General features: G+C 44.0%; 1 protein-coding gene across 3 annotated transcripts; it reads right to left on the bottom strand.

The window, feature by feature from the left end:
- Nucleotides 1-9,789: 9,789 nt before the first annotated feature.
- VGLL1 (vestigial like family member 1) lies at nt 9,790-24,429 on the bottom strand. 3 transcript variants are annotated; one of them, XM_064426405.1, is made up of 6 exons: nt 23,431-24,429; nt 20,854-20,917; nt 20,090-20,295; nt 19,076-19,492; nt 16,942-17,001; nt 9,790-16,314 (listed from the first exon to the last, which is right to left on the bottom strand). In XM_064426405.1, exons 3-6 carry the CDS (start codon nt 20,274-20,276, stop codon nt 16,274-16,276), a joined length of 705 nt encoding a protein of 234 aa, XP_064282475.1. In that variant the 5' UTR covers nt 20,277-20,295; nt 20,854-20,917; nt 23,431-24,429; the 3' UTR covers nt 9,790-16,273. The 3 variants fall into 3 exon arrangements, with proteins under 3 accessions (XP_064282475.1, XP_064282477.1, XP_064282476.1); XM_064426407.1 differs by having other exon boundaries at nt 19,076-19,489; XM_064426406.1 differs by lacking the exons at nt 20,854-20,917; nt 23,431-24,429 and having other exon boundaries at nt 20,090-20,845.
- Nucleotides 24,430-24,887: the final 458 nt, after the last annotated feature.

The raw sequence follows: 24,887 nt of genomic DNA, 5'->3' as shown, positions 1-24,887 counted from the left end.
GGGTTTTCTTTCACGTCCCAAACTTTCTGAACGTAACCATACCCACCCACTTGCAGACCCAAATTGGTACAGTTCCTCCAGCCAGATAACCCCTGGGTGAGACAATGGGAAAATGTGATCCACTGCTTGCATTCCTATTGCCCGAGCTGTGGTATTTCCGCTGATCAGCAAATTGTCTCCATTCGTATTCAGGGTTCTGAATTCTGTTTACTGAGAAAATATCCGGTTGCCTGCCCCTGTGATCTGTCAAAGGCTGGGAGCATCTCTGAAGGCAGCAAGGTGAAAGCTGCTGAGAAGAGAGTGATTTTTTGGGGTTTTTTGGGTGCACGCTGTGGTTTCTTGACTAGCTTTTTAAAATGTGATGCTTGCCCCATATGCTCTTTATAACTAACAAAAGTTGGGTGTTGTGCAGTGCTAAGAACAATACACTCAAAAAGATTTTATTCTGAGTCAGAAAAGGAGTTTGCCTGCAATGCTGTGGGAGTGATGCAGAAAGGAATCTATGAGAGAAACCTAAATTAAGTCACTTCAGCCCAGAGCCAGGGGCAGAAGGGAAATTTGAACTTTTCTGCCATTTGCTTTTTCACTTCTTTAGATTTTTCACTCTCCTGTACCTTCTGAGCTTTCATGTCTCCAGGACAACCCTACATTCAGAGAGGAAGAGAGAACAGAAATAGCCAGAGCACAGCAGAAAACATCACCAGCATCCAGATAAGGAAAAGTTGCATTATGGCTTCTGTTCACTACCTACATTAGTCAAATAAGATAAAATTCTTGGAGTCCAAAGCAGCAAGAAGCAGTTTCAGGGAGAGAAAAACATGTCAATGTTTGTGAAGAAGCAAGCATTGCTTCTCTCCTGTGGAAGAGAAGAGCAGAATATGCTGGTTGTAGCCACCATGGTGGCAATGGCAGGCTCCAGCACCATTGCTTGCCATGGTCCTCAGCCACAGAGAAACCCATGTGGAGATGAGCAAAAGTTCCAAGCTCCAGCAGATATGAACACAGCAGGTAGATCAGATCAGATGTACAGTGTCATCTCCACTGCATTCTCCCTGCAGATGTGAGAGAACATCTGCCCCTCCAGACATCTCTGCCACCACCCAGAGCAGCAAAGAACAATGGAAATAGAGCAAGGGGGGGATGGCACTGGGATGCTGCTGTCCCTCTGAGCAACCCTGTTCCAAGGGTCACTGTCCCTTGTGCCCCCTTCTCTCCTTACCCCCTCACCTCCCTGCCCTTCTGTACAGTCCATGGTTGCACTCCAAGCCAGCCTTTTCCACAGGGAACTGAGGTGGGTGGAGAGCAGGGAACAGCAAAGAAACAAGCCCCAGTGACCCCACAGAGGATGGAGGGCCCCAAAGGGCATGTGGCTTTCATGCCACATCTGGGTGACAATGCCAGCCCTGCTGTGCTGAGCCACAGAGAGCACCTGGCCTCAGAACTGCTGATGCTGAGTTTTGCTGTAGCTGCGAAACCGCAAATGGCACTAGAAACTTCTTGCTGTGAAGACTGCACCTACTTCTCCCAACTTCCTAAAAATAGAGCCCAGTGTGGGGAGGCCCACGGCCCCAGCCCTGCCAAACAAGCCCCTCTTGCCTGAGTCACGGCGGAAGGGAGCAGAACCTCCCGTGCCTTCCCCCATTCTCGGTCAAGTGTTGAAAGCTGCTCTCCCTGCATGGGGTGCGGGGGCCTGCACCCATCAAAACTGCACTGAAACACCCTGGTGAGGCTCTGCCTTTTCATGTTCTGAAAGGAGAAGGGAGGAGTGGGGGAAAGCAAAACCCGGGGTAGCTGCAGGGCTGGCAGTAGCAGCACTGCCTCCCACAGCACGGCATGATGGGTGGGTGGGGAGGGTCCTAGCATCACCTTTGCATCTCTCCTTCCTCACTGCCTGTCCTGTTCTGCCAAAAAGGTAGACAGAACTGCCTGTTCAGCATCCGAGTGGGGCACAGAAACAAAACAAAAGCCTTGGAAGGAGAGGGAGGATGCTGCCATTCCTCTCCCCACTGTACAGCTTAGCCCAGTCCAGCCACGACTGCAACTGGCTCCAAGAACTTGCTGGCCCCCACGAACAAACCTTGCCACTACACAGCAGAGCCTCCTCAGCTCCCACCACCCCACAAGGGTCCCTGGCAACTGGCTGGGACACGCCAGTGGATCAAGGCATTGAGCCTCATGGACAGCTAGCTTCACAGCTTTTGACCAAAGTCCAGGAGGAGATGTCATGTGCAGCTCTGGGATGGATGGGATCCCAAGGATTTAGTGGGGGTTCGTGTCCTGCGAGGTGGGTAAGACACAACCTGAATCAGCTGTCATTGTACTCAGCCTTTCCCTCCTTCCACAGGTGGAGGCTTGCAGTGAGCCTTCACCATGGCTGAGTCCTGGGCTGGCCATGCCTGGTTATTCCACTAGGGCTGCACAGCAACACACCTGCAGCAAGTCATCTGGATCCTGACTGGAAATTATCAAGACATGAGCAATCTCCTGAGGCAGATTTGGCAGCCACTTGTTCAATCTTTTTCCTGTTTCTTCTCCGTTACACCACAATCCCCCTGCCAAGGCAATATTAATGCAAATTACTCATCTTTTCCCAAACCTTTCACACATCAAGCTCCACAAGGCTCTCATCACAGGGCTTTCTTCACTGCTACAGGAATCACATCTGTGGCTCTTCACTGATCCCCTTTCAGTCTTTGCTGCCATTTCTCCTCTCTCCTCATTGATCTTTGGATCTCCTGGGGTGCTTGTGCTCCAGCCTCTGGATAACTAGGATCCCGTTGGGGGTCACACACAGCCCCAAGGTAAGCAAGAGAGAGTGACACTGCTGTTAGTGGCAGGAGATGAGCCAGGCAGAGTGAGCAGTCAAAGATGTGAGAGGCAGACTCAGGAACACTACTCTGACCTGAGAGCTTAGGGGAGGAAATCCTCAGCTCCTACCTGGGACGAACCAACCCCATGGAGAAGGCAACACCAGGGGCAGGTGGAAATTCACATGCAGCCATATCAGTCTGGGAGCCCAACCAAGACACTGTATAGTCAGAGGCAGCAAAACCAATCTCTAATCTCTTGCAAAGCAATGCAAAGGCAGAGCAGTGCTGTCTTCCATACACATTTAGACACTGCAGTGGTGTGACACAGCCCTTTTGCCTCTGAACTGTAAGCCAGGGTGCTCTGAGCACGTCATGTTGGCATCACATGGAGTCCTTTCCCTACATGCTTCCACTCCTGTCTCAGCTGTGGCATGATGATGGGAACGCTCAACCCAGCTCCAGCCTGAGCTTGCTCCTTGGTCAGGCTGAATAGTTAAGGGTATTGTCTTGGTAACAAATCTCCCATAAAATCCCTGTGAACCTGTAAGAGGAACAGCAGAGAGCAGAGAACAACTCTGCCATCTACTGATTCCTCCAGCTCCTCTCCCTGCCTGATCTACATCTCCATTGCTGCCTCACACTGCCACCCAGAAAATTGTGGCTAAAAATGAAGGGTTTCCATGCTGGAATGTGATGCCTCAGGAGATGCCAGAGAAGCCCTGCAGACAAGCACATATCTTGCCTCACCTGCCCAGTGGTCTGGGGATGTAGCCACAGTTCAGGCTGCAGAGGTGAAAAGAGCAAAATAAAACTGCAAAAGCTGCTGCTGACGTAACAATGTTCTCTGTTCTCATGCCAGGGACAAAACCTGCTTAAAGAAAATAAGAAGTCTGGTTTCCATAAAACATGGATGTTTCAGGAATTCCTCTGTCTGAAGAGACCTCAGGTGCAGGTTTCCTTTGCAAGGAAGCAACACCTCATGATTGGTGAGTGTCTTGTCAAAGTTCACAATGGCTTTCCCCACAGTCCATGGGAGCAGGGCTCGCTCAGTGTGTGCCCAGCCCAAACACTGGCAGCCACAGTGGGGAAGAGTGGGTGACAGCCCCAAGCCAGCCTGACGGCTCTGACCAGAGGGGGTGCAAAGCCTGGACTTGGGCTGACTACTGACCTTGCTCAGCTGGTTCTGCTGGTGGCCAAAGGAGCATAGACAACCCCCAGGCAGAAGTGAATGTCCTCCCTTTTGTAGAAACTCCTGACTGTGGGCTGAGTACAGACATCTGAGCAGCACAATACCCTACAGAGCCATCAGAGGTGGCTCCAACCTGGGTGGATCACAGCCAGCAAGTCTCTAACATGCCAGCAGGGTGTCTCAAGAAGGATGCTGCAGTGCCAGCTCCTGCATCGTCCTGATGCTAGGAGCAAAGCTGCTACAATTTGTAGGTACCAGACATTTTTACTGGCAGACAGAGGATGCTTCTGAGAGCTCACTGTCTATTTACAGAGGCTTGGAGACCTCAGCTCATCTCACATTTACCACAGGGGCCAGATGTGCACCCAGGTAACATCTGCAGAACACCAGCCCTTCTTGTATCCCCATGCCCAGCCTCTCTCCCACCATACTCAGGCTGTGACAGGCCAGTGACTGGAAACCCCTAAATATGTTGGCTGCTTCATCCTTGCCAGAGCTTTCCCATAAGATGTGAAAAAAAAAAAATTGTGTAGAAAAAACAGAGAAACATGACTTGTTCAAGCACTCTGTTTCAGGAGATGATGGTGCTAAGAAAACCCCAAAACAGAGATGATTATCCACATGCAGGTCCCCCAGGATGAAGTCGCACCAGAGGAACAAGTTTCTCATGGAGAAGACCCTTGAAAACATAACTCATGCACAAAAAATCAGACACAGGACTATGTGCCTCATGAGTGGATGCTACTTATGGGTCCAGATCACCACATCAAATTGCAGAGCCATGGGATTTCAGTTTCTTTGCTGGTGCCCAGTCTCATCCAGAGTCCCTGGCAGCACATCCCCATACCCCCTTGGAACAACCATGCCCTTACTTTGGCTGACGAGCCCTGGCCTGGGGACACACAGATGCTTTTCAGAACAGACATTTTCTTTCCAGAGCAGCTCCCTAATAAGCCCAGCTGTTGGACATATTTCTTCTCACTCGCTTGAATGAGTCACCAAACCCCAGAGGCTCTAATTCTCTTTTAGCAGAAAAGCAACCTTATTTCAAAGAGGAAAACCTTTGGCCTAAAACCCCCTGCGCACCTGGAGGGAAGTATTACGCAGAGGTGATGCAGTCAGAGAGGCTTGAATGATGGAATGGCCACTTGCTGTAAAATACAGTGAAAGGAAAACCCCAGACACCCTGTTCAAGGAAAACACTACTGGCACTAAGCCTAAGGACAGGGAAAAAAGGGCCGTTTCTCCCCAGTGTTCAGGGAGGGGAAGATGAACATGCAACAGTCACCATTTTGCTGAGCCACGAGAAAATCTACCCACGTAGGTATTGTGTTGTCATCTCTATGACAGTAACTGGGGAACCATACCGGAAACTGGGTTCAGTGGTTGGACAGGAAGGAAGGCAAACCTAGAGCACATCCCAATCTATGCCCTCAGCATCAGCCTCCTTGCATCCCCTGGCAGGACATGGGCTAGCCAGGATATGGATCCTGTTTGCCTTTGGGATCTGGGCATATAAATGGAAAGATCTGGAAGGCAGGACACTCACTTTCTTTTGCTGCCTGTGTCTGGTTGCTTATGATATCTTAGATAAGTCACCTAGTCTCAGTTTCATCACTGATGAAATGAGGCATCTCTGTAGCTGGATAAAGATCCAGAGATATAAACAGCCAGATAGAATCAGGCTATATAGAAAATAATCATTATGCTAGCTCTGAAATTATATTGCTCTGCAGATTAAAGTGTATTGTATCTCAAAGTGAGGCTGCAGGATAAGGAAAATCTTTCCCCCCCCCCCGCCCAATGCTGAATATGTTTTGGACATGATGGTAATTTCAGAGTCATGTCCAAGCCCTTACGTCAAAATTTTTTCATCTTATCTTCCTCCCCTGTCTTGCTGAGTGGATGGGCAGCAAAATAAACCCACCACAAGGTCTCAGCCCTCCTATGAGCTACTCCTGAGTTCCTACTCTGCAATGCAGCTCCTGAGGAACATCACTGCTCTTCCTGGCTTCCTTACTCAGGAATTCATCCTAATTTTCCAAGAACTGAGCTCAATCACTACAGCTACTAATGATGTAGTGCAATGCTGGGTCTTAGTGCTGCCACAAGCACACAGCTGTGGAGCTCTGTTGCACTGACACATAATGCAGAGAGACTCTCTAAGTCACAGCCTGGATTTGGTGCAGGAAGCCAAATTTATCCCAAATTCCCTTCATAACAGCAGAACATGCAACCTCTGGAGTGGTTGTTGGAGGTCTTTGAAAAGAGGAGTCAGGTGGGTTTTTTTTAAGTTTTGCAGGGCAAAAAAAATCAATGGAACTGAAAGTAGCTTCACACCACAGTGCCCACCCATGCAAAACTGTCATGAACCACAAAACCAGGTAATTACACAATCTCCTTCCAATGTTTACTAGGTTCATTTTCTGAGCACTGGCTGCTACTTACAGCAGTCTCAGAAGACTTTAGGTAGAAAGGACCTCTTGGTCTGCAATAGCCAGGAAACCCTTTGAGCTTGTCCTAGAGGGTAGAAGCATAAGATTCAAGTCTTTGAGAATGAGCCCCAGTTTTCAAATAATCCTGAAAGAGTTTTGTATAAACCCAGAGCTCTCGCATCACCTTCCGTCACATATCTGAGATCACAGGGAGAAGATATAAAGCAAAATTTCTGCCCTGTGTGGTGAGGAAGGACAGGCATCTCCCAGCAGAATAGAGCTGAAGTCCAAGGTGCCTGGAAAGAACTGTTTGGAAGGGTCGGATCTGATAGACAGCGGGCAATGGGTATCTCTAAAACAAACTAAGACAAACTTTAAGCCCATTTCAGTAGCTGCCAAACACTGTCCCCACTGATATGCACATCAGGTTCTCTTTGGTCACGGCCAAAGGTGCTATCACACAGAAAAGAACTGGATAATCACTCCTTGCTCTAAGCAGATTTACCAAAACCCTGATATATATCTCTCCAGACTTGTGAAGAAGCACAATTTACAAACCCTTCACACAGGTGGGGGCATGCCACTCTGCTTGCATGGTGCAGGAGAAGCAATATTCCCTGTAAACCTCCGCTGAAATGTCCTCTTCATAGCCTGTAGATAATCTGTGTTCATAGGATGGGGCAACTTTCTGCTCCATCCCGGAATGAAGAGGAAATTTCTTCCCTAACAGCCACCACAACAATCCTTTGCAATGTGCTGGTTTCCTGCTGGGTGGCCACATGCCAGTGAGTCCTTCATAAAATTATGCCTCAGGTAGGAAAAAGGCCAGAACTCTGCATAGGAAATTAAATGCTCTTGAAATTCTATAGCTGTCTTGGGGATATTAATGTACAAAATTAATGAGGAGCCCTTGAGGGTTTAATACATCGGTCCCATGTGCAGCCTTGGTAAGTACAAAATCCCAGCATTTGCAGCTCTGGGATTAAGGCCAAGGAAGAACTGACCAGAGACAATTCCTGAATTTCTGTGTTCCTGTAGGGTGTGGTGGTGGCAGGACCTCTCACCTGGATTGGCAGCACATTGCCCAGTGGTTTTGGTCCACACACACAACATTAGAGGATGCAAAATGGGTTTACCTGATGCTCAGTACACACCATCACATGGAGCAAGGGCTGGATTACAACTCCAGCCCAGTCCATCTGGAGCTCAAGAGACACAAGGCATGAAAGCCATCCTACATTAAGATCAAAGATGCAATTCTGATCTCCAAGAGCAGCTGGTAACCAAAGAAATTAAGGATTTGTGCACATCAAAGTTTGCTTGTAACTTCCTACACTGGGGGTTACACCCAGAGAGCTGCATTTCAGAGAGACCTGTGCTTCCTGCTGTCTCCCACAGCATCCCTGAGCTGGAAGCACCAGTTTGGTCACACACTGCAACAGAAACACTTCTTTCTCCTTGCTTCACCTAATCTGATCCTTGCCGAGCTGCTTTACAGCTTTCATTTCCTCATCCCCGAGAATTTGCTGGTTTTCCTGATGAAGTGCAGTAATGTGGCACTTCTCCAAGCTAAACCTGATGGAAAGTTTGCCTCCCACACTACACTGTTTGACAGCAGCTCTGGGACACAACGTGGCTCCCTGGGAAACAGTGGTAGCTGTTGAAGCCTGGACCTTAGGAAGATCTGGCTTGCCTACAGCCTGTTACTGTCTCCTTTCGAGGACTAAGGCATATGCAGAGCACTGTGCTCTGCAGGCATGAACTTTGCATTATTCTTCTTCCACTGTGCATTGCAGGTGGCTTTACCAATATTTTCCTCTTTTATCAAAGGACAAAAAGATACTATTTGTGTTCCTTGTCCTAAACCATCACTAATTCTTGGGTCTTTTGCTGTTTATACAGCCAATGTACTGTTCAAATACTGCAGCAGTAGTAGAGTGTGATAAATTTCAAAGTCCTCAGGTTCACTGAGCATCTTTTAATTCTGAATATCTCCACAGCAGGTGAGCCCTGTCTGGATGGAGTCTCTTAAAATTAACATGCCAGCATCACAACATGGCATCTGTCACCCAGGAGCTGCACATGTATCTCTCAGAAGCCCCAGCAGCACCATGAGTGCACTCACAAACCAGAGGCAAACTTGATGGTACATGTGCAAATACACTGCACACCCTCAGGCACACAGAGTGATAATTACCAGATGATGGAATATGCAGAAGTAGTCAGACATTTGGATTTGCTGTTATGCCTGTTCTCCTTCCTTCCTAGAGGCTGAAGCAACAGAAGGCAGGAGACAAAGAGAAAAACCCCAGAAAGCAAAGAGAGATGCAGCATTTGCTTGATCCAATGACACAGGGTACTATGCACACATGTGAAAACCTGTTGCAGAAAAAACATACATACATACAAAATACATACATAACAGCATGAGATCAAGCAACCTTTCTGACTAAGCCGTGCTGACACAGCTGGACTTCCCAAGTCAGGAGGAGATGCTCATCCTCTCACCTTGCTGCCCACAGACCAGCAGCACCCAAGCACAACACAGAAGCCCAGCAACCTCTGGAGTGTCCCTGCAGAATAAATGACCACAGACAGCACAATCACAAATATTATTATTTTTTCCGAAGAGACCAGCTAAGAATACACTAAATTTCTTGAAGAGTGATTTAGGGAGGTCCAAGCTCTGAAAACAAACAAAAAATAATGGATCACATTTATCCCTGAATATTCAGTTACACAGCAGCACTGAGCATTTAGAAAAAATGCAAGATCAGACTAATTTCCTAAATGGGCAATAACAGTATCTCCTTTCATGGCATAAAGACTACACACTCTCAGTATTTTTCCTGTATGCTAGATGAATGAAATAGAGCTACTTGATTTTAGAGCCACCAAGGAATTAGACTGAAGTGAGTGAAGCCATTACTTCCAAAGGGCTCTAAGAGAAGTTCAGAAACAAACCAGATATGAATGCAGGCTAGCAAGAAGTGCTCTTAGTTTTACATACAACTACATTTGATCAGTGAAAACCCAAAACCTGGTTATTATCTGAATAATTCATCCAAACCTACTTCTGAATAATCATAAATCACCAAAGTAGCTGTCAGCTGAGAAAGCATCAAGAACACACATCGAGAGCCAATGTAACAGTTTTAAAAAAATCCTGCAAATGCTTAGAATGGTTTGACTCATTTAATTGCTTAAATCAAGCCAAAATCCAATGTAATGACACCCTTATATACAAAGAATATGTCACAAATAATGCATCAACAGAAGTGCATATTTTACACAAAGAAGTAAAACTGATCCTGTGGCAGATGCTCATTTACATGTGTATTGATTTAATTATAGATTGCTCACCATCCTTTTAAGATTGCTAAAAAAAGATGAACACAATCCCAGAACTGCACAAACTGAGCCAGAGAGACTAGGGACAATAATTTCTTCCTTTGATCACGCCTACAGAGATGTGCAACATTCCTGCTCTTATTGACTTAAACGAAGTCAGAGGCATGGGCAGGACTGCCACAGCTGCAGCTCCTAATGCTCCGCTGCATCTGAGGGAGCCTGTGTCTGCCTTCATAAGCATAAAAGGCAGAATCAGGCCAGGAAATCCTGGGCTTTTCAGTCTGTATTAAAGCAGATTTTTGTGTGTGCTGCAGCTGTGTGTACGAGAGACCAGGGGGTGGATTTGCACAGGGGTATAAATCTGGCTCTTGTGCTCCCTAGTTTGCAAAACCACAGAAAACATTTTTCCCAGTCAAGGAGGAGCAATAGAGAAGGCTCTTATTTCCCTGAAACCGCTCCCTTCCCAAGCTTCTTCATAAAGACAGGCAGCCGTTCTCATTAGTCACTGTTACACGGTTGTTTTGTGCTCTGCAGCCTGTCAGTGTGGGAAAACTGCCTGGAATCAGAGCAGCCTGGCAGCTTGCTGCAGCATCAGCACCCTGCAGGATGATTCCAGAGCTGCTTCCCAAACTGTCATTTCTCAACAGCAGTTTCAGGCTGCTTTCCTGTGAAGCAAGGGGAAAAAAAAACCAAACCCCAAACAAATGTGATTGCTTTTTGGGATACCTCTACACAGTCTGTGGTCAGACAACAGGCTTCTGTGAAGGCCTGTGTCAGGAGAATGCTGCCCAGGATGCCTTGCAGGGATGAGACTCATCCCTGACTTGCTGTCTGCTCATGTGTGTGAGCTCCACTGTGACTTTTCCTCCTGATCTTCCCCATTGTCCCACCATGCCACGGGTGTTTCTGCGAGACAAGCTCCACAGCAGTGTGTTTTGAAGGGCAGACTTAGAAGCCTCCTCTTCAGACCCAGCTCATCCTCCAGCCCTGTCCTGACTCATGCCCTATCAGCATCTCAGCCCTGGCTGGGGGTGGGACAGGGGGAAGGAGTGCCACAGACCAAATCTGTTCATTGCACCACCTTAGAGGTGATATATGTGGATTTTATGCCTTAAATCTATCTAATAAACCAAATTCTCTGTAATAATTTTTTTTGCAGGAAACAGTGGTGCAGCCATGATCCTGGTCCTACAGATTTGAACAAACCCAGAAAAACAATCCCAGTCATCCAGGGCAGGAGTTGGGTAATCATTTCATGCTTTGTTTGCAAATGTAGATGTCAGCAAGAGGGTGCTTAAATCCTGCATGGAGCATAGTGGAAACAGGCCCAGCCTCTCCTGCCCTTGCTCTTTTACTCATAGTAAAACACTCACCTTTGTGCTATGCAACAAACTCAGTTTTTGGGCACCCACAAGTGGCACAATCCTTAATGCCGTTTTTCTAGGATAGTCCCTTTGTGATTTGCAAGCAAAATAATGCCTCACTGTTCTTTGCATACTTGCAGTCAGCAGTCATTAGTGCAGCCTTGGAAAGGAGAGGAAAAAGAGTGTTTTCATGCTAATATTTTCTTAAAATATGGCACAAATCCAGCACCAACAAACAATGTGGGGTGGAACTGTGATAGTATCACATGCCTCAAATGTCTTAGTTATGTGACAGCTTAACTAAAGCCAGGGAGTTTTCCTTAGAATCGACTTTGTCTACCTTGGAAAAGAAAAACCAAGAAACTTTATGCATCAAAAAGTCCAGCTGGAAGATTTTCCTTATTGCCAATCACTTCAAATTAGCTGATGTGTTTTCTCCTGGAGTGGGTTGAGCACAGCACCCAGACTGCACACGTTGTTCCTTGGCTGCAGTGATGCACATGGCAAATTTCTCTAATATATCATTTATCCTGCGCATGCTTGAGACTTCATGATGTTTGGGCAGTTCACATGGAGCCCATGTAGCATGGGTGCTTCTGCACTGCTCTCCAGGCTCAGGGTGACAGTGTCCAACAGACAGCTGGTACAGGATTATTTTAGGCTGCGGTCAGACACCAGAGATGCCCTTTGGGTGTTCAGTACATTCAGTTTCCTTCCATCCACTCAATTTGTTTTTCTGTTTGATAGAGGGATCTTTCTAAAGTGACACCTTGCTCTGGGAAAACATGGTATTGAGAGCTAATTGATTGCATTATAATTCTGAGCACAGAAGCTTTTTATTTTTGTGTGGGAAAGAGCTGTTATTTTATCCCTATCTCAGGTGGAAAGGTCATAAGCAGGAGCTGTAATACTGTTGCATTCCAGAATGAAATGCTGCTTGATAATATTTTTATAAGCCTGCACTGATTCCAGCATTAGCCTTTTGGAGAAAGATAGATGGGGAAAACACAAATATCCCTGGTCAGACACAAATCCAGCGCTCACAAATCCTGGCTTGGGGCAATGGAAGGAGATGCGGGTACAAGAGGTGAGGATGAAGGTCAAGGAAGCAGCCACTTTTCTCAGGGCTTTGCTGCACCCAACTTAACCCCCACCTAGAAACCAGGCTGGGGGACAGCATGAATCAGCAGTGAATTCCTGGCACTGGGCTCAGCCAGGTTCATGGTGGCTCACAGGGGACCCTAGGCACTCCTGCTGGACCCTGTTTTGGGGAACACCGCATCTGAGCTGGCTCACATTGGCTCAGCCAGCTCCATTATGCCTCCAGGCATCTAAAAACATTCTCTGTGCTGTCCTGGACAGCCCAGCTGCTGCCTGCCCAGCACTCAGCTAGTTTTGCTCCTCCTCAGTAAATAAATTTTGATCTGTAGCATATGACCACAGTGCAGCTGCTTGTGAGCAATATTGTCAGACCAGTAACACACAGCCCTCTGACACGGCCTGTGATACTGAAACCCCTCCCAGATACCAAGGCACAAAAACCACCAGTTTGCACCAGTTTTCTGCTGAAATCCTGCAAGAGTAATGATATATGCTAGCTCAAAGGAGTACCAAACCAAACTCTCAGTGTGTCAGCAGCTAAGTGGAATAGAGGCCTGAGCCCAAAACATGCAATGTTTTAAACCAGACACTGCAGGAAAACAGAATAAAGTGGTGAAACAACACTTTTACCCTGGACCAGGACTGCCGTGCTTGGTAAAACCTGCAAGAAAAGGGGATTAAAAACCACGAGACAGTAAAAAATTCCAGCGATGAGTGAGTGTTTACCAAAGGCTACATGCCACATGGATACATGAGATGTCCCTTGCTCATCTGGGATGAGACAAATTAATTGACACCTGAACAGAAATTAAAGCAAATTAAATCCCTTTGAAAGGGATGAGCATTCCTATTTTTTTAAAAATAAAAAATATATATAACACTTTAGGTTTTTCTTTCACAGCAAAATAATCTCTCTTGTTTGTCACAGCAGTCTGGAACTATTTTTAACACTGCTAATGAGTGACTAAAGTGGGGTGGAGTAGCTAAGCCAGCTTGCTGCTCCAGCCACCCACAAGGTTTTTCTGACAATCAGAGGAGTACCTGGACCAGAGCCAGCTCATATGAGGAGTCAGAGCAAAGTGCCTGCAAAGTGTCTGTGTCCTGGGACACACATGGCGGAAAAAATGCACCATGGTGGAAAAAATGCAGCTGAGTAAAAAAAGGCCTAGACTCCACACAGGGCAGGTATGTCCAGTGCTTGACATCAATCTCTGAGACTAATGCATCTCAGAGATGCATTAATCTCTGACCAGAGCTCATAAAGGATGTAGTTGGCATCTCATTTCTCCATCAGAAAAAGACAGGAGAAAAGCCATCTGTGCAAACAAGTTATTCCTGGACTAGAGAACATCCAATTAAAGGCAAGTAGTGGTTTCTCACAGGGTCAGTAAATTAATAGAAAATGATAAAGTCATTATGGTTGGAAAGACCTCCCAGATCATCAAATCCAACCATTAACCCAGCATCCCTGTGTTCACCATTAAACCACAGCCCTGAGACCCCCATCCACACACCTCTTGACCACTTACAGGGATGTAACACCTGGCCCCTGTCTATCCTTTGGAATGGTCTTGGCAGAGGTCCATTGGCATTCAGGGGATTAGAAGCTGTTGAAAGCAGAGCATCCAGCATCCCTTCTCCCATGACCTCCAGGACCGCTACATTCAGAGGAAGGACCGAAAATAACTGGAAAGTACCAGATGGCAGCTGGTGGATGCAGCATCCCAGTTGCCAAGTCCTTGCCAGCAAGGAGAGTACACACTGAATGGGAGCGAAGACAGTCACTGGAGCACGACAGCAGCAGGGCAGCTCAGGAACACAGCAACATCCTGGGCCTGAATGCAAGAAGCACTCCAGATAAACAATGTTCTAGAGAAGCCTATATGTGTATCTATATTGTTTTAATCTATACATGTATAAAGAAAAGCCTGCCTGATGTAGAAAACTGCTGTGAAATGTTCAAAAATCTCTTATGCTAAATCATTAAAGGCAAATTATAGTGATGGGTTAATTATGTTTATTGCAGAAGAGCAGTGAGATGTCATAAACCCAGGAACACTCTGGTGCATGGTGCTGTAGTGGTATAAGTCAAAATGCCAGACTAGCAGAGCCTCTGTGCCACAGCCCTCTATTCCATCCTCATGCCTCTAAAAGCCAGGGAAGAGAGCAAGCACCTGTGTGCCTGGTGTGGAACCTGCACTGGCAAGGGGTCCAGACACCTTTGGGTTACTTGGACACTTGTTCGCTTTCCCCAGGTGTGCCAGACAGCTGGACAACGTGGACACAAACCTTGCAACAATGGCTCATAGCATGACCCTGTCAAGGCAGAGCCACTGATGCCTCATGTTCTTGCAATAAGGGGCACCATTTAAAAACAAGGGCTTTTGTCCTCCCACACTGTCCAACCTCACTTGTCTGATTCACCAGAACCAAGGGCTTTATAAGCCATCTTGAATATTTCCAGCCTCCCAAGGGAAGCACTACATTTAAGAGCATTTTAATAGACTGTCCTTTCAGACCTTGCAGAGAAATTATATAAGCATTTTCCTTTGGAAGGGATGGAAGAGGGAGGGAAAAAAAATCAATATTTTTAAGTAACAGAATTATAATTCACTAGAATTATAGCACATGCCAGTAAGACAGATGTACACAATACAGGTTGGAAATCTTTGCTTTGGCTCATAGAGGAAGTCAAATTATATTACCATGTAGCCTTAAAAATCAGGTAATTAAGTGACTTGGCATAACGAAACAAAACTACTTGGATAAGTATTTGTAAACTTAAAAGAGAAGAAATGTTTTTTTTTTTTTTGTAGAAATATTAAAAAGGAGTGGTTTTTTTTTTTTTTCCAGCGCTCATCTATAGTGAGACAGGACATTTTTGTGTCTTTTATTAGTTTAGTTGAAACAATTCCCCTTGTGATCTCAGATTGATGTAGAACATGTGACTGCTAGAGCAAACTTGTCAAATTAAAAAAAGAATTCCTTTAAAAAATCTCAGTTTGTAAATAAGTACCATAAATACCTGATGTGGCTAAACTTGTATTATTTATAAAATTATGCAAGGTGTTATAACTGGAGTTGTGGCAGCAGAGATATTTGATGTAACAGTCATAAACATTTATACCAGCTCAGAATTTGTTCTATAAAAATCACAAGCTCTGCTATCTCAAAGGTCAGATTGCCTTCAGCAACTACATAGAGCTGTCAGAAAAAGCTAATCATGCTCTATTATATTATATTAATGTATAACTAATGGACAATGAAAGATAAACCCACAGAGCTTATTTACAAAAAGAATCTCTTACACCTGCAGAGGCTGGGAAAATAGAACATCCTACCTGCAGGTTTTTGCTGAATGGTATTGTAATCGCACCCAATGAGAATCAAGATTTCCTCTCAGAGCTACTATGAATTCATTGCTTTCCAGAAGATGATGATACATTAGTGAGAGGGCAAAATAGAACCTTCAGGCATAAGTATATTACAGATCTTCTAGAAACTGCAAGTATGGCCATAAATTGCAGCACTTTCAAAACATAAATTATGTGCTTTGCTGGCCTGTGGTTGAAGTCTCTTGCCAGTGGCCTAAGACTGTTTTAAACAATATGGAGATCTCAAATCAAGCTAAGAAGTTGCAGCATTGAATTTATGCTAACTGCATCCCTGCACTTATGGGTTATCAGCTGCATTGATAAGAATTGTACTTCTTATCAGGTGATGGTAAATTAATGAACACAAAGATTAAAAAGGCCTGGAGTCCTTTCAAGAGGGTTACATGAAAAGCCTTAAACAGCCAATCTACGGCCACAACAAGCATACTGCCCAGGTTAATACCACAAACATTAGAAATTATTTACTGTATAGAAAAGGATTGTTTTGTCATTCCCCAAACAGTATTCTTCCAGCTGAGAGAAAAACACAGGATAGCTGCAGTTCATTTCTTCTTGATTCACAGTTGCAAATAATAAAAGTTCACAGAAATAACTTTCTCATTCAAAACAAAGTAGAAACATTCAGTTGCTAGAAGTACACATCCCGTCTTCTGTCATGAATCTGAATGCCTGAAAGACACGGCAGCATCAGGACAGTCAAACAGCACAGTCCTTGCAATCTCTTAAGATGCTGTGCAAATAAAATTGCACCTTTGGGTTTGGTGCAAAAGAACCCTTACTAGAATAACAGAATAACCTATTCAAAGTATCCCCAAAACGCTGCACATCAAAGAACCAACAACGGGGTATGACCAGTACCAATACACTAATAAAACTAAGGAAGCCTGAATGCTTTGGGAATAATTTCTTAGAACAGCTCATCCAGCAGTATGGAGGGTTTGTTGGTGCAAACTGCAGCAGTGCTACCATATGTGGGCTGTTCTATCTTTCTGGGACCTGAAACTTGGGCAGCAAGTGCAAAACAGGCATTGTGAAATGGCAGACTGAAGGCATAAGCACAAAAACTAAGTAAACTAAGTAAATGAGATACATGGGTAAAAAACCCCCATGTATCTCATTTTAATATAATGTAGTGCTTTTTTTCCCTCTTTGTTAATGTAGTTATGGGAGGTGGTGGCTCTATCTGGGGGAAAAATGAGCTTTTGAAATACAAAAGCAAAGGAATATCTTTAATACTACATGCATAAGCAAGACTGCTGTCTGATTTGTTCTAAACCTGCTGGTTTCTTTACTCACCTGCAGTGGCATGGCTTACACTGGGATTTTCTGAGCCTTGGTAAGAACTTGCTTTTCTCTCTTAAAAAAAAAAATAAAATACTGGGGATGAGCAGAGATTCAGCACAGAGCTAAAAGTAGACAGTAGTTACTAAAGAAACCTTGTGCTTTTGCAGCCCAGCCTATAGCACAGGTGCTGAGGAGCTCTGTGCTGTCTGGCACAGCAACATACACTTCCATAAATATAAATATCAGCTGTTCTTAAACATGACACAGAACAAGAAGAAGTGTATTTAACACATAGAGCCAGGAAACAAGCACTCCTACAGTTGAACTAAATGTACACATCCTAGGGATTTGCCAAAAACTCCCTATGAACATGGATCAGCCATTTCTTTTTTATCTATGTTGTGTTGTTTGATAATCACAAGGATGGTGTTACATGTGTGGTGCTTAGAGACTCTCGAATATTCAGAATGGCCCTGTATACATCCTGAAAGAAACAGCTTCAATTGGTAATGGCTGGAGAACACCAAACTGTTTAATTTCCTTTTCAATTTTTTCCTCACTCATTTTCTTTCTGAATTTTTGGGAAAAAAGCCCACTGTTGTTAACAGTGCTTCCCTGTTATCAACACAAGATTAATTTAATAAAATAGCTCTTTTTCTGAAGGAGTCAGTTCCTGGGGCTCCCAAGACTTGATAGGCTCGCAGTGCCCCCTTGGGGGAAGAGAGCACCTTACCTTGTTCTTAAATGAAATCCCAGTTCAGACTAGTGTCTTTAAAGGAATTAAACTCTCATTCACTACCTACATTCACTAGGGTGAGTGCCTATGCAACACATACAGAAAACCTCTCCTCATACAGCATGAGCAGAAAGACTGAAGATACAGACACTCTCCCTTTAACATGAACAGACAGGCATTAGACATTCTAGCAGTAATGAGTTAGCAAAACATGTACAGTCACAAAACACTCATAACAACATAGATCTGTTGTATCCTCAAAAGAAGAACTGTAGATAAACTCCTGCTTGTATCCGCAGGCAGTTTTAGCCCACATTCTGCCAAATTCCTGCAGATGCAGTTTCGAAACTGGTAACCAGGAGGTATTTCACAGCTGCTTATTTTTCTAAACCTAAGCCTCAGGATTGCTTCTTCACATGCCCAATGTTTTTTGTTTAGAAGCACTGGGAAGGATGTACTGTATTTTTCCATTAGACTCCCTAAACAATTTCACAGCCCTTTTCCTTGCAGACAAGTGTCAAACTGCCTTACTAGGGAATGCCCAGGAAGAGCAATGCAGATGTACTCCAACAGGCATCAACGCTTTGGCCAGGAAGCCTGACCCCAGAGACCTTCTCAAAGACAGAATTACTCACAAGAGAACAATTTTATCCAGCAGATCTAGATGCTGTGGGGACATAAATGAACTTCAGGCATCTTTCTGCTGTGCACTGGTAGTACCTAGGATTGGGATTCCTAGTAATTGTGGATAAAAAGCAACAATCATCACTGTGTGAGTTACATTAGCTCTGGGAAATCTGCAGGGAGCAGACATAGCCTTTGGCAGGCAGGGCAGCAGCACCTCATGGCAGGGAGCTCTTAGCCAGGACGCAAGGCAAAGCTGGTCCACCAGCCCCTGTACCCTTCACCATTCCAGCTACAGACAGAAACTGAGAGGGAGAAAAACCCCTGGCCATGCTGGTAAGAGCTGCAGTTTCCCACCCTGTACTCAGAACATAATTAACAGCCTGCACAGTAAGAGAGGCTGCTCAGGGATCCTTCCTGGCCACCCCTTTCTGGCCACAATGAGGGAGTATCTGGTATACACCACACCTAATACCTATACGTATTAGAGATTAAGATAGCACTATGAATAATGCTTATAGTCACTTAAAATGTCTCCCCAACATAAGCCAGAAGGTGAAATACTGTGTGAGTAGGGACAATTTTTTTGCACATTTTTTTATTAACCCATACTATATGGCTAATTGGTTCCAAGTACCACAGTATATACCAGGGTTATTTACTGTAAAAGATTTCTGTGAGTTTGCCAGAAGTTGGATCCTGCTTGAAAAGCTTAGGAACAGATGGCATTATTCTGGCACTTTACATCAGATGTCATCAAAGAATAAAGTGATAGTATTTTCTTACCTCCCCCAGGAGCTGAACTTTGACTCATATTTTGTAACCTCGCAGGTCCAGTCATACAAGCAGAACTTGAGTGTTGCTTCATGGTGCATTCTTGCATGGATGTTAAGCATCTTTCCTGTTGCAGAAGGCCAAGAAGAGAACTGTATTTCCTGTCAGAGATCAGCTCATCAGCTGCATGCAGGTCAGGAAGGGTGTGAGGATACACTGGACCAGTGACACTGGGAGTCCCAGTTGGAGAGAAGGGCCATAAATCTGTAGGCTGAGCTGGACGACTCCGCAGAGATGATGGCTGGCACTGGCCTACCACACCAGCAGCAGAAAAATTCAGAGCAGAATTTGCCATGCTGGTTGAAGATGATGGATATGGTTTGTAGCAATGCGAAGAGAAATTCCACTGATGGGGAGACATGCTGTCTACTTAAAAAGGAAAAAAAGCATCTGAAGTCTCATCAAGTCTTACTTTTTTCCTAAGGCAAATTCCAGTGCACTTCTAAGAGAATGCTACCAGATTGCATATTCATTTTTACAGAAATACAAAATCACTTTAGTGCTGCTTATCTTAAAAATCAACCACAAACTCATAATAAAAGCAGATTAAACACTACCATCAATCTTTCTACTAAGTATTTCTACTGTGTTGTGTGCATTACACAGCCACCAATTTGTGCAGGTTTTTGACAGCTGCAGGCTTAGACAAATATATTTTTGTGAAGATGACAACTTAAGTCATAATGCACTTATTGCATCCAGCAGGGATGGGGACACTTGGCTGGAAAATGATGATCTAGTCCTGCCAACAGGCCCATGAAAAGCTTAGGATTCACTCCAGCAATCACAGGGATTTACCCAGGAATTCCCAGCCTAGGGCTTTACAAGTATGATTCTCTTGCTTTCTATTTGCACACAATTTCAAATTTAAGCTCAAGGGATCTTAAATTCCTTAGTAAAAGCCAGTCATCCCTATCCAACACCAGGCTCACATATGGAAAGGAGCTCACTGTTTTTCAGTCTCACCTTTGTGCTTTGTGCTCAGGTCTTGAGGGTTCTTGGCAGTGCTGAGAGCTCTAGAAAAATGTTCATCTACCATGCTGTTAATGTCCCCTTGGAAATAGGTGAACACCACGCTCTGAGATCCCCATTCTGTTTTCACAGGCTCTTTGCTTTTACTCAGTTTTGGGGAAAACTTCCTTGTTTCTTCCATTTTCAATGACCAAGAGTCTCTGCAAAAAAAACCCAAACGAAAACCCAAAAAACACAAACCAAAAAACCCAGACAGGTCAAAGAGACAATATTTAACTTCAAGTGCCTAGAGGGTGGCGAGCCCAGCTTCCTCCCAAAAATGGTAGGGGCCAGAAGAACACTTGGTAGGAATGGATTCTCTGTTTTTCTGCTTTTTCCATGCACCTCTTCTTTACTGATTTCCCTGTTAGATACTTCTAAAATGAAATACTTAGGTAGAATGGGCATATCTACCCACCAGCTTTCATTTCTCACCCTGACTTTTTAAGTCTGGGCTTAGGATGTATACTGTGCGAATGTGCCCTCTGGAAGAACTGGGACACTTAAAAAAATAATTCAAAAGTGGCACTATCCCTGAATGAAGTTCAGGGTGAAGTTATCAAAATGCTTTGTCCAATTTAGGTTTTTGTGTTCAAAAAAAAAAAAAAGACAGAGTGAAAAAAAAACCAAACAAAACAAGAGCAACAAAACCCCCAAATCCCACTATACTACATTAGAGCTGAAAGTAATAATTTTAGATAAGGTAAAGTCTCAAATACCTTAATGACTGTCAGCACAGATCTCCAAAACAAAAAGCCTTCTAAGAGTAATTAGTTGCTTCACCTGTTGGAAAAAGACATTCAGATTAAATTATTGGAAATTCAAATCATGGCAAATTCAAGTAAAAACACACCACAAAACAACATCAAAAGAAATAACTTTTTCTTTTGAAACAACTAACCTAGGAACATGGTGGTTCTGCCAGCTGCTTAAAACTTTGGAGCAAGACTGCTAAAACACACACTGTGGGTCAACCAGAATTTACAGGTTTAAGACAGGAACTCCACTAAAATAGTTTGCAGGAAGTTAACAGAAGAATATAAGGCTCCTTTTTGTTCTCTTTAAAAATCTCTGATGCCAGGTATGGTAAGAATAGGACAAGGAATGTCACTGCTTGCCTGGAGAAGCATAATTTTCATGCATTTGTACAGTTTCTGGCCACAAGGGAGCAACTTCCCAGCCAAAGCTCACAAGTCCTGCTCTAATCAAAATCATATTTAGCAAGACTCAGGCTACAAATGCAGTGAAGTGCCTGCTGTTTCTATTCAATTTTCCACTCTTATTGTCAGCTCATGACACTGCATAGTATAATTGATTTACTTTGGGAGCAAAAAGAAAGGCTGTTATTTTTCAGAGATCAGGGCAACCTTTGGCCAATAGCCAGCTGTATCGCATAAAACCTCATGAATCATTAGATATGAGTTTCCAACCAACTGACTCTGCAATACACACCACTGCTTAACCCAGTTCAACACATTCGTCTGATTTCTTTCCTAGTCATACATCCCCTAATCCTCAGAAGCTTCCCAATAAAGACACTCATCTGTATCTCAAAGGATATCCTGAAGTGCCTGTGTAGTCTGCCTTCAAATGATTTCTCAGAATTCTCTTGCACATGAAAAAAACTGCTCAGGCTGCAAGACAAATATTCAGAAAGTACTAGGAAACATGAAGATTAAGGTTGTCAAGCCATAATCTATCCCCATTCTAATGCTTATGCCTTCACCTAAAAACTTTTTGTCCATGTTTATTATTTCCTTCCCTATTTAGTTTTGCTTGTTTACCTCCATCTCCCACCACTATGTGCTCTGTTCAATTCTCCCTGACTCATGGTCACTTGCTCAGCCAGCCCTAATCTCCTGTCACCAACTGCTAACTCATGTCCAAACTCAGGAGCTCCTTAGTCCTTATTTTAGAATTTCTATTGCTTTGCCCCATCCTCCTAGATTCACCTAAACACAGCAGTGGGAGCAGGACTGTAAGGCCACATTCTGATTCAGAAGACAATCTTTCACAACTTTAAAACTGACCCAGCTTTCCCAGACATAGAAAACTTAAAGAAATGCTTCCTCCCAATTTACAGGCACCTTTCCAAGGCACATGAGGGGAAGCAGGAACTAGCACAAGCTAGCCATGCAGCTGGAAGGACTTTGAGCACAAGGAGAGACGCTGGTTTTTCCTAGTCTTGTTTTGGAAAGCATCCTGTGATTTGGGTTAATGAACTTTACGATTGCTCAGCCGGGGACCAACACCTACCATTGAAAATTCCAATCCTAGAAGTGAAATCTTAGCAGACATGAGCAACCAGATGACCTGAGAAAGGACAAGTCATCTTGACAGCAAGAAACAAAGAAGCTTTTCCTACTCTGTGCCAGTGCTACACATCAACGTACAATTTAGGAAGCATTAGTGCTGGCCCAGAGCATCACTTTTCCCGTTCTTCACTCAGCACAAGCCATTATGTCTTTGTACCACTTTATTAACATGCTTAACTAGCTCCTGACATTAATTCTGGGCTCCTTCAGCATCATTTACTTGTGTGCAGCAGCTTGTGTGATTGTGACCAGTTAAAATGCTGCAAAAGTAATATATTTTAAAGAAAAAAAGGTCATTTATCTCTTTTTTTTTTTTTTCCAGTGTTTCCCTTGAAAATCTCTTCCGCTTTCCAACAAGTAGGCAAAGGAAGGCTGGGTATAACCTAGGTTAAATCTCAGTCTTCTCAGTGATCACACGGGCATAAGGATTCTAGCATTCCAGGAGACAGGACCTGAATTTGCAGCACTAGTCTTCATTATCTGAACCCTCCTATTATTCCATCACCCAGCACAAGGTCTGCAAAAGGCAGAAATCCTTCCAACGTGTGTCTGACACAAACCATTGTCAAAACAGAGTAGAAGTGGAGCTCAGGATGAAATGGACTCAGCTCATATCTCACTACTTTTAGAATGGGTTAATAATGGCAAAATAGCACAAATATTTGTCCAAGTTATTTCTCCTTCAAGTGGACAATGACACATGGTCAACACAGGGTTAAGAGTGGTGGCCTACCACAAGACCTAATACATTAAAATATGTTTCACATTTCCCACACTTGCCTGCAGTATTAATTTACCAGCACTGGAGCATCTGACATGGAACTCTTCATTCTTGATTTCATGTAGCTCAAACCAGTTTCAAAAACAAAAAACCCTCCCACTTCTCAAGTATTAAACCACAATTTAACAAACAGGCATTCCCTCTCATCAAGTTACTCCTCAAATAAGGGAACATTTGAGGAAGTCAGTGAATTTTCCTACCTTAACTCACTGTCAGTCAGATTTTCCAGATGTGGAACACTCATGTTGTGTCTAGCAGGCTGGGATCCTTCCTGGGCCCAGCCAGCTCTGTGTGCACTGCAGCGACTGCAGCAGAAGACAAGCCACGTTCATGAACTCCCCACACTTTCTAGCCTCCAGCAGCGCGGAACAAGGCGTTTCCTTCAGCCTATCTGCTAAGAATGCATGAAATGCACTCCAACGAGTCAACCAGGTTAGGAGGTTTCAGGAACGAGGAAAATAGGATTGTAAGTAGGTTTAGGTTTGTTTGGGGTTTTTTTTATGACAATGTGTATACAATAAAGAAGATACTGTGGACTTTGGAAAAGTTTGGAGTAAGATAAAAACAAGATATGGCAATGAACCAAACTTGCCCAGGATGATAAAGGACTTTTCCTATGTTACAGAATATTCACTCAAATTGGTAACAACAAACACCTATGAGAAAAAGACCTGTCTCCAATCCAGATAAACTGGATAATCAATTTTCTCACTTTTCTTTGCTGGATCTGTTTTAATAACTACAGGGAAGAAAAAGAAAAAAACCCAACATTCTTGTTCTGCAAAGGCTGTAGCAGGAAAGAGTTTGTTTTGTTGGTTTTTTTGTTTGTTTGTTTTTTGTATCAAGTGTCCCAAAATTAGCAAATTGCAGCCATTCCAGAAATGCTAAACAGGGCCAAACTTGCCAGTCTCAGCTGGAAAAAACACACTGAGGAACTAGCCACCAAACTGGTGACATCTTTCATAGAGTGGCTTAGGAGTTTGTTTACTCATCCAGAAAGCTGGAGAGCACAATCCAATTCCCTCTGCCTAAATACGTACGAATCCGCCCTCTGCCCTTCCCAGAACAACTTAACTACCAGGCTGGGAGAGTTCCCGTGACGGTGCTTAGTCTTTTATTGACACACTGTGTAAACACGTTTTCATTGTGACAGACTGGATTCCAGTCCACCAGCAGGGCAAGTCTTCAACGTCTCCACTGCTCTGTCTCATACATCACAGATTTCCTCTGCTAAAGCTTTTCAAGACCATATTTGAGATCTTTCTCTCATGCTGATAGTTAAAGCTCTCCTCAGGTTAAGATGGCATCAGTTTAAAGATCCTATAAAGAACTACAGGGTAAAATGGGATTTTAATCCCTATTCTTCAGTACAGAAATTGAATGACTGATTTCCAGTGCTTTTGAAGCAAAGTGTCAAAACTTTGAAGAAAAAAAATTTAAAAAACCTTTGAGAATAAAAATTAAAATTCTACTGGTCCTTATTAAAAATATCTTCACAATCTCAATTTTAACTACAGTGTCTGCAGCGATCCCTCCTGCTCCTTTTCTCTCCCTGCAGGTCCATTAACACTCCAAGCCAGGAAGAAGGCTGAGACCAAATCCATAAATAGGGAAAAAAATACCATATTCCCACTTACAGTTCCAGCAACATGTCTAC

The sequence above is a fragment of the Passer domesticus genome, chromosome 7, assembly GCF_036417665.1.
Source record: "Passer domesticus isolate bPasDom1 chromosome 7, bPasDom1.hap1, whole genome shotgun sequence".
NCBI classification, from domain to species: domain Eukaryota; kingdom Metazoa; phylum Chordata; class Aves; order Passeriformes; family Passeridae; genus Passer; species Passer domesticus.
The sequence above is the reverse complement of the archived record's forward strand: the minus strand, read 5'-3'. Positions and strand labels throughout refer to the sequence as shown.

Bases quoted from the DNA above. Each gene is read 5' to 3' on its own strand.
- VGLL1 (XM_064426405.1), bottom strand. From the start codon at position 20,276: ATGGAAGAAACAAGGAAGTTTTCCCCAAAACTGAGTAAAAGCAAAGAG. The intron at 19,493-20,089 runs GTGAGACTGAAA...TTCCTTTTTAAG, and splicing joins CCTGAGCACAAAGCACAAAG to TAGACAGCATGTCTCCCCAT. The intron at 16,315-16,941 runs GTGAGTAAAGAA...CGTGTCTTTCAG, and splicing joins TGTAAGCCATGCCACTGCAG to GCATTCAGATTCATGACAGA.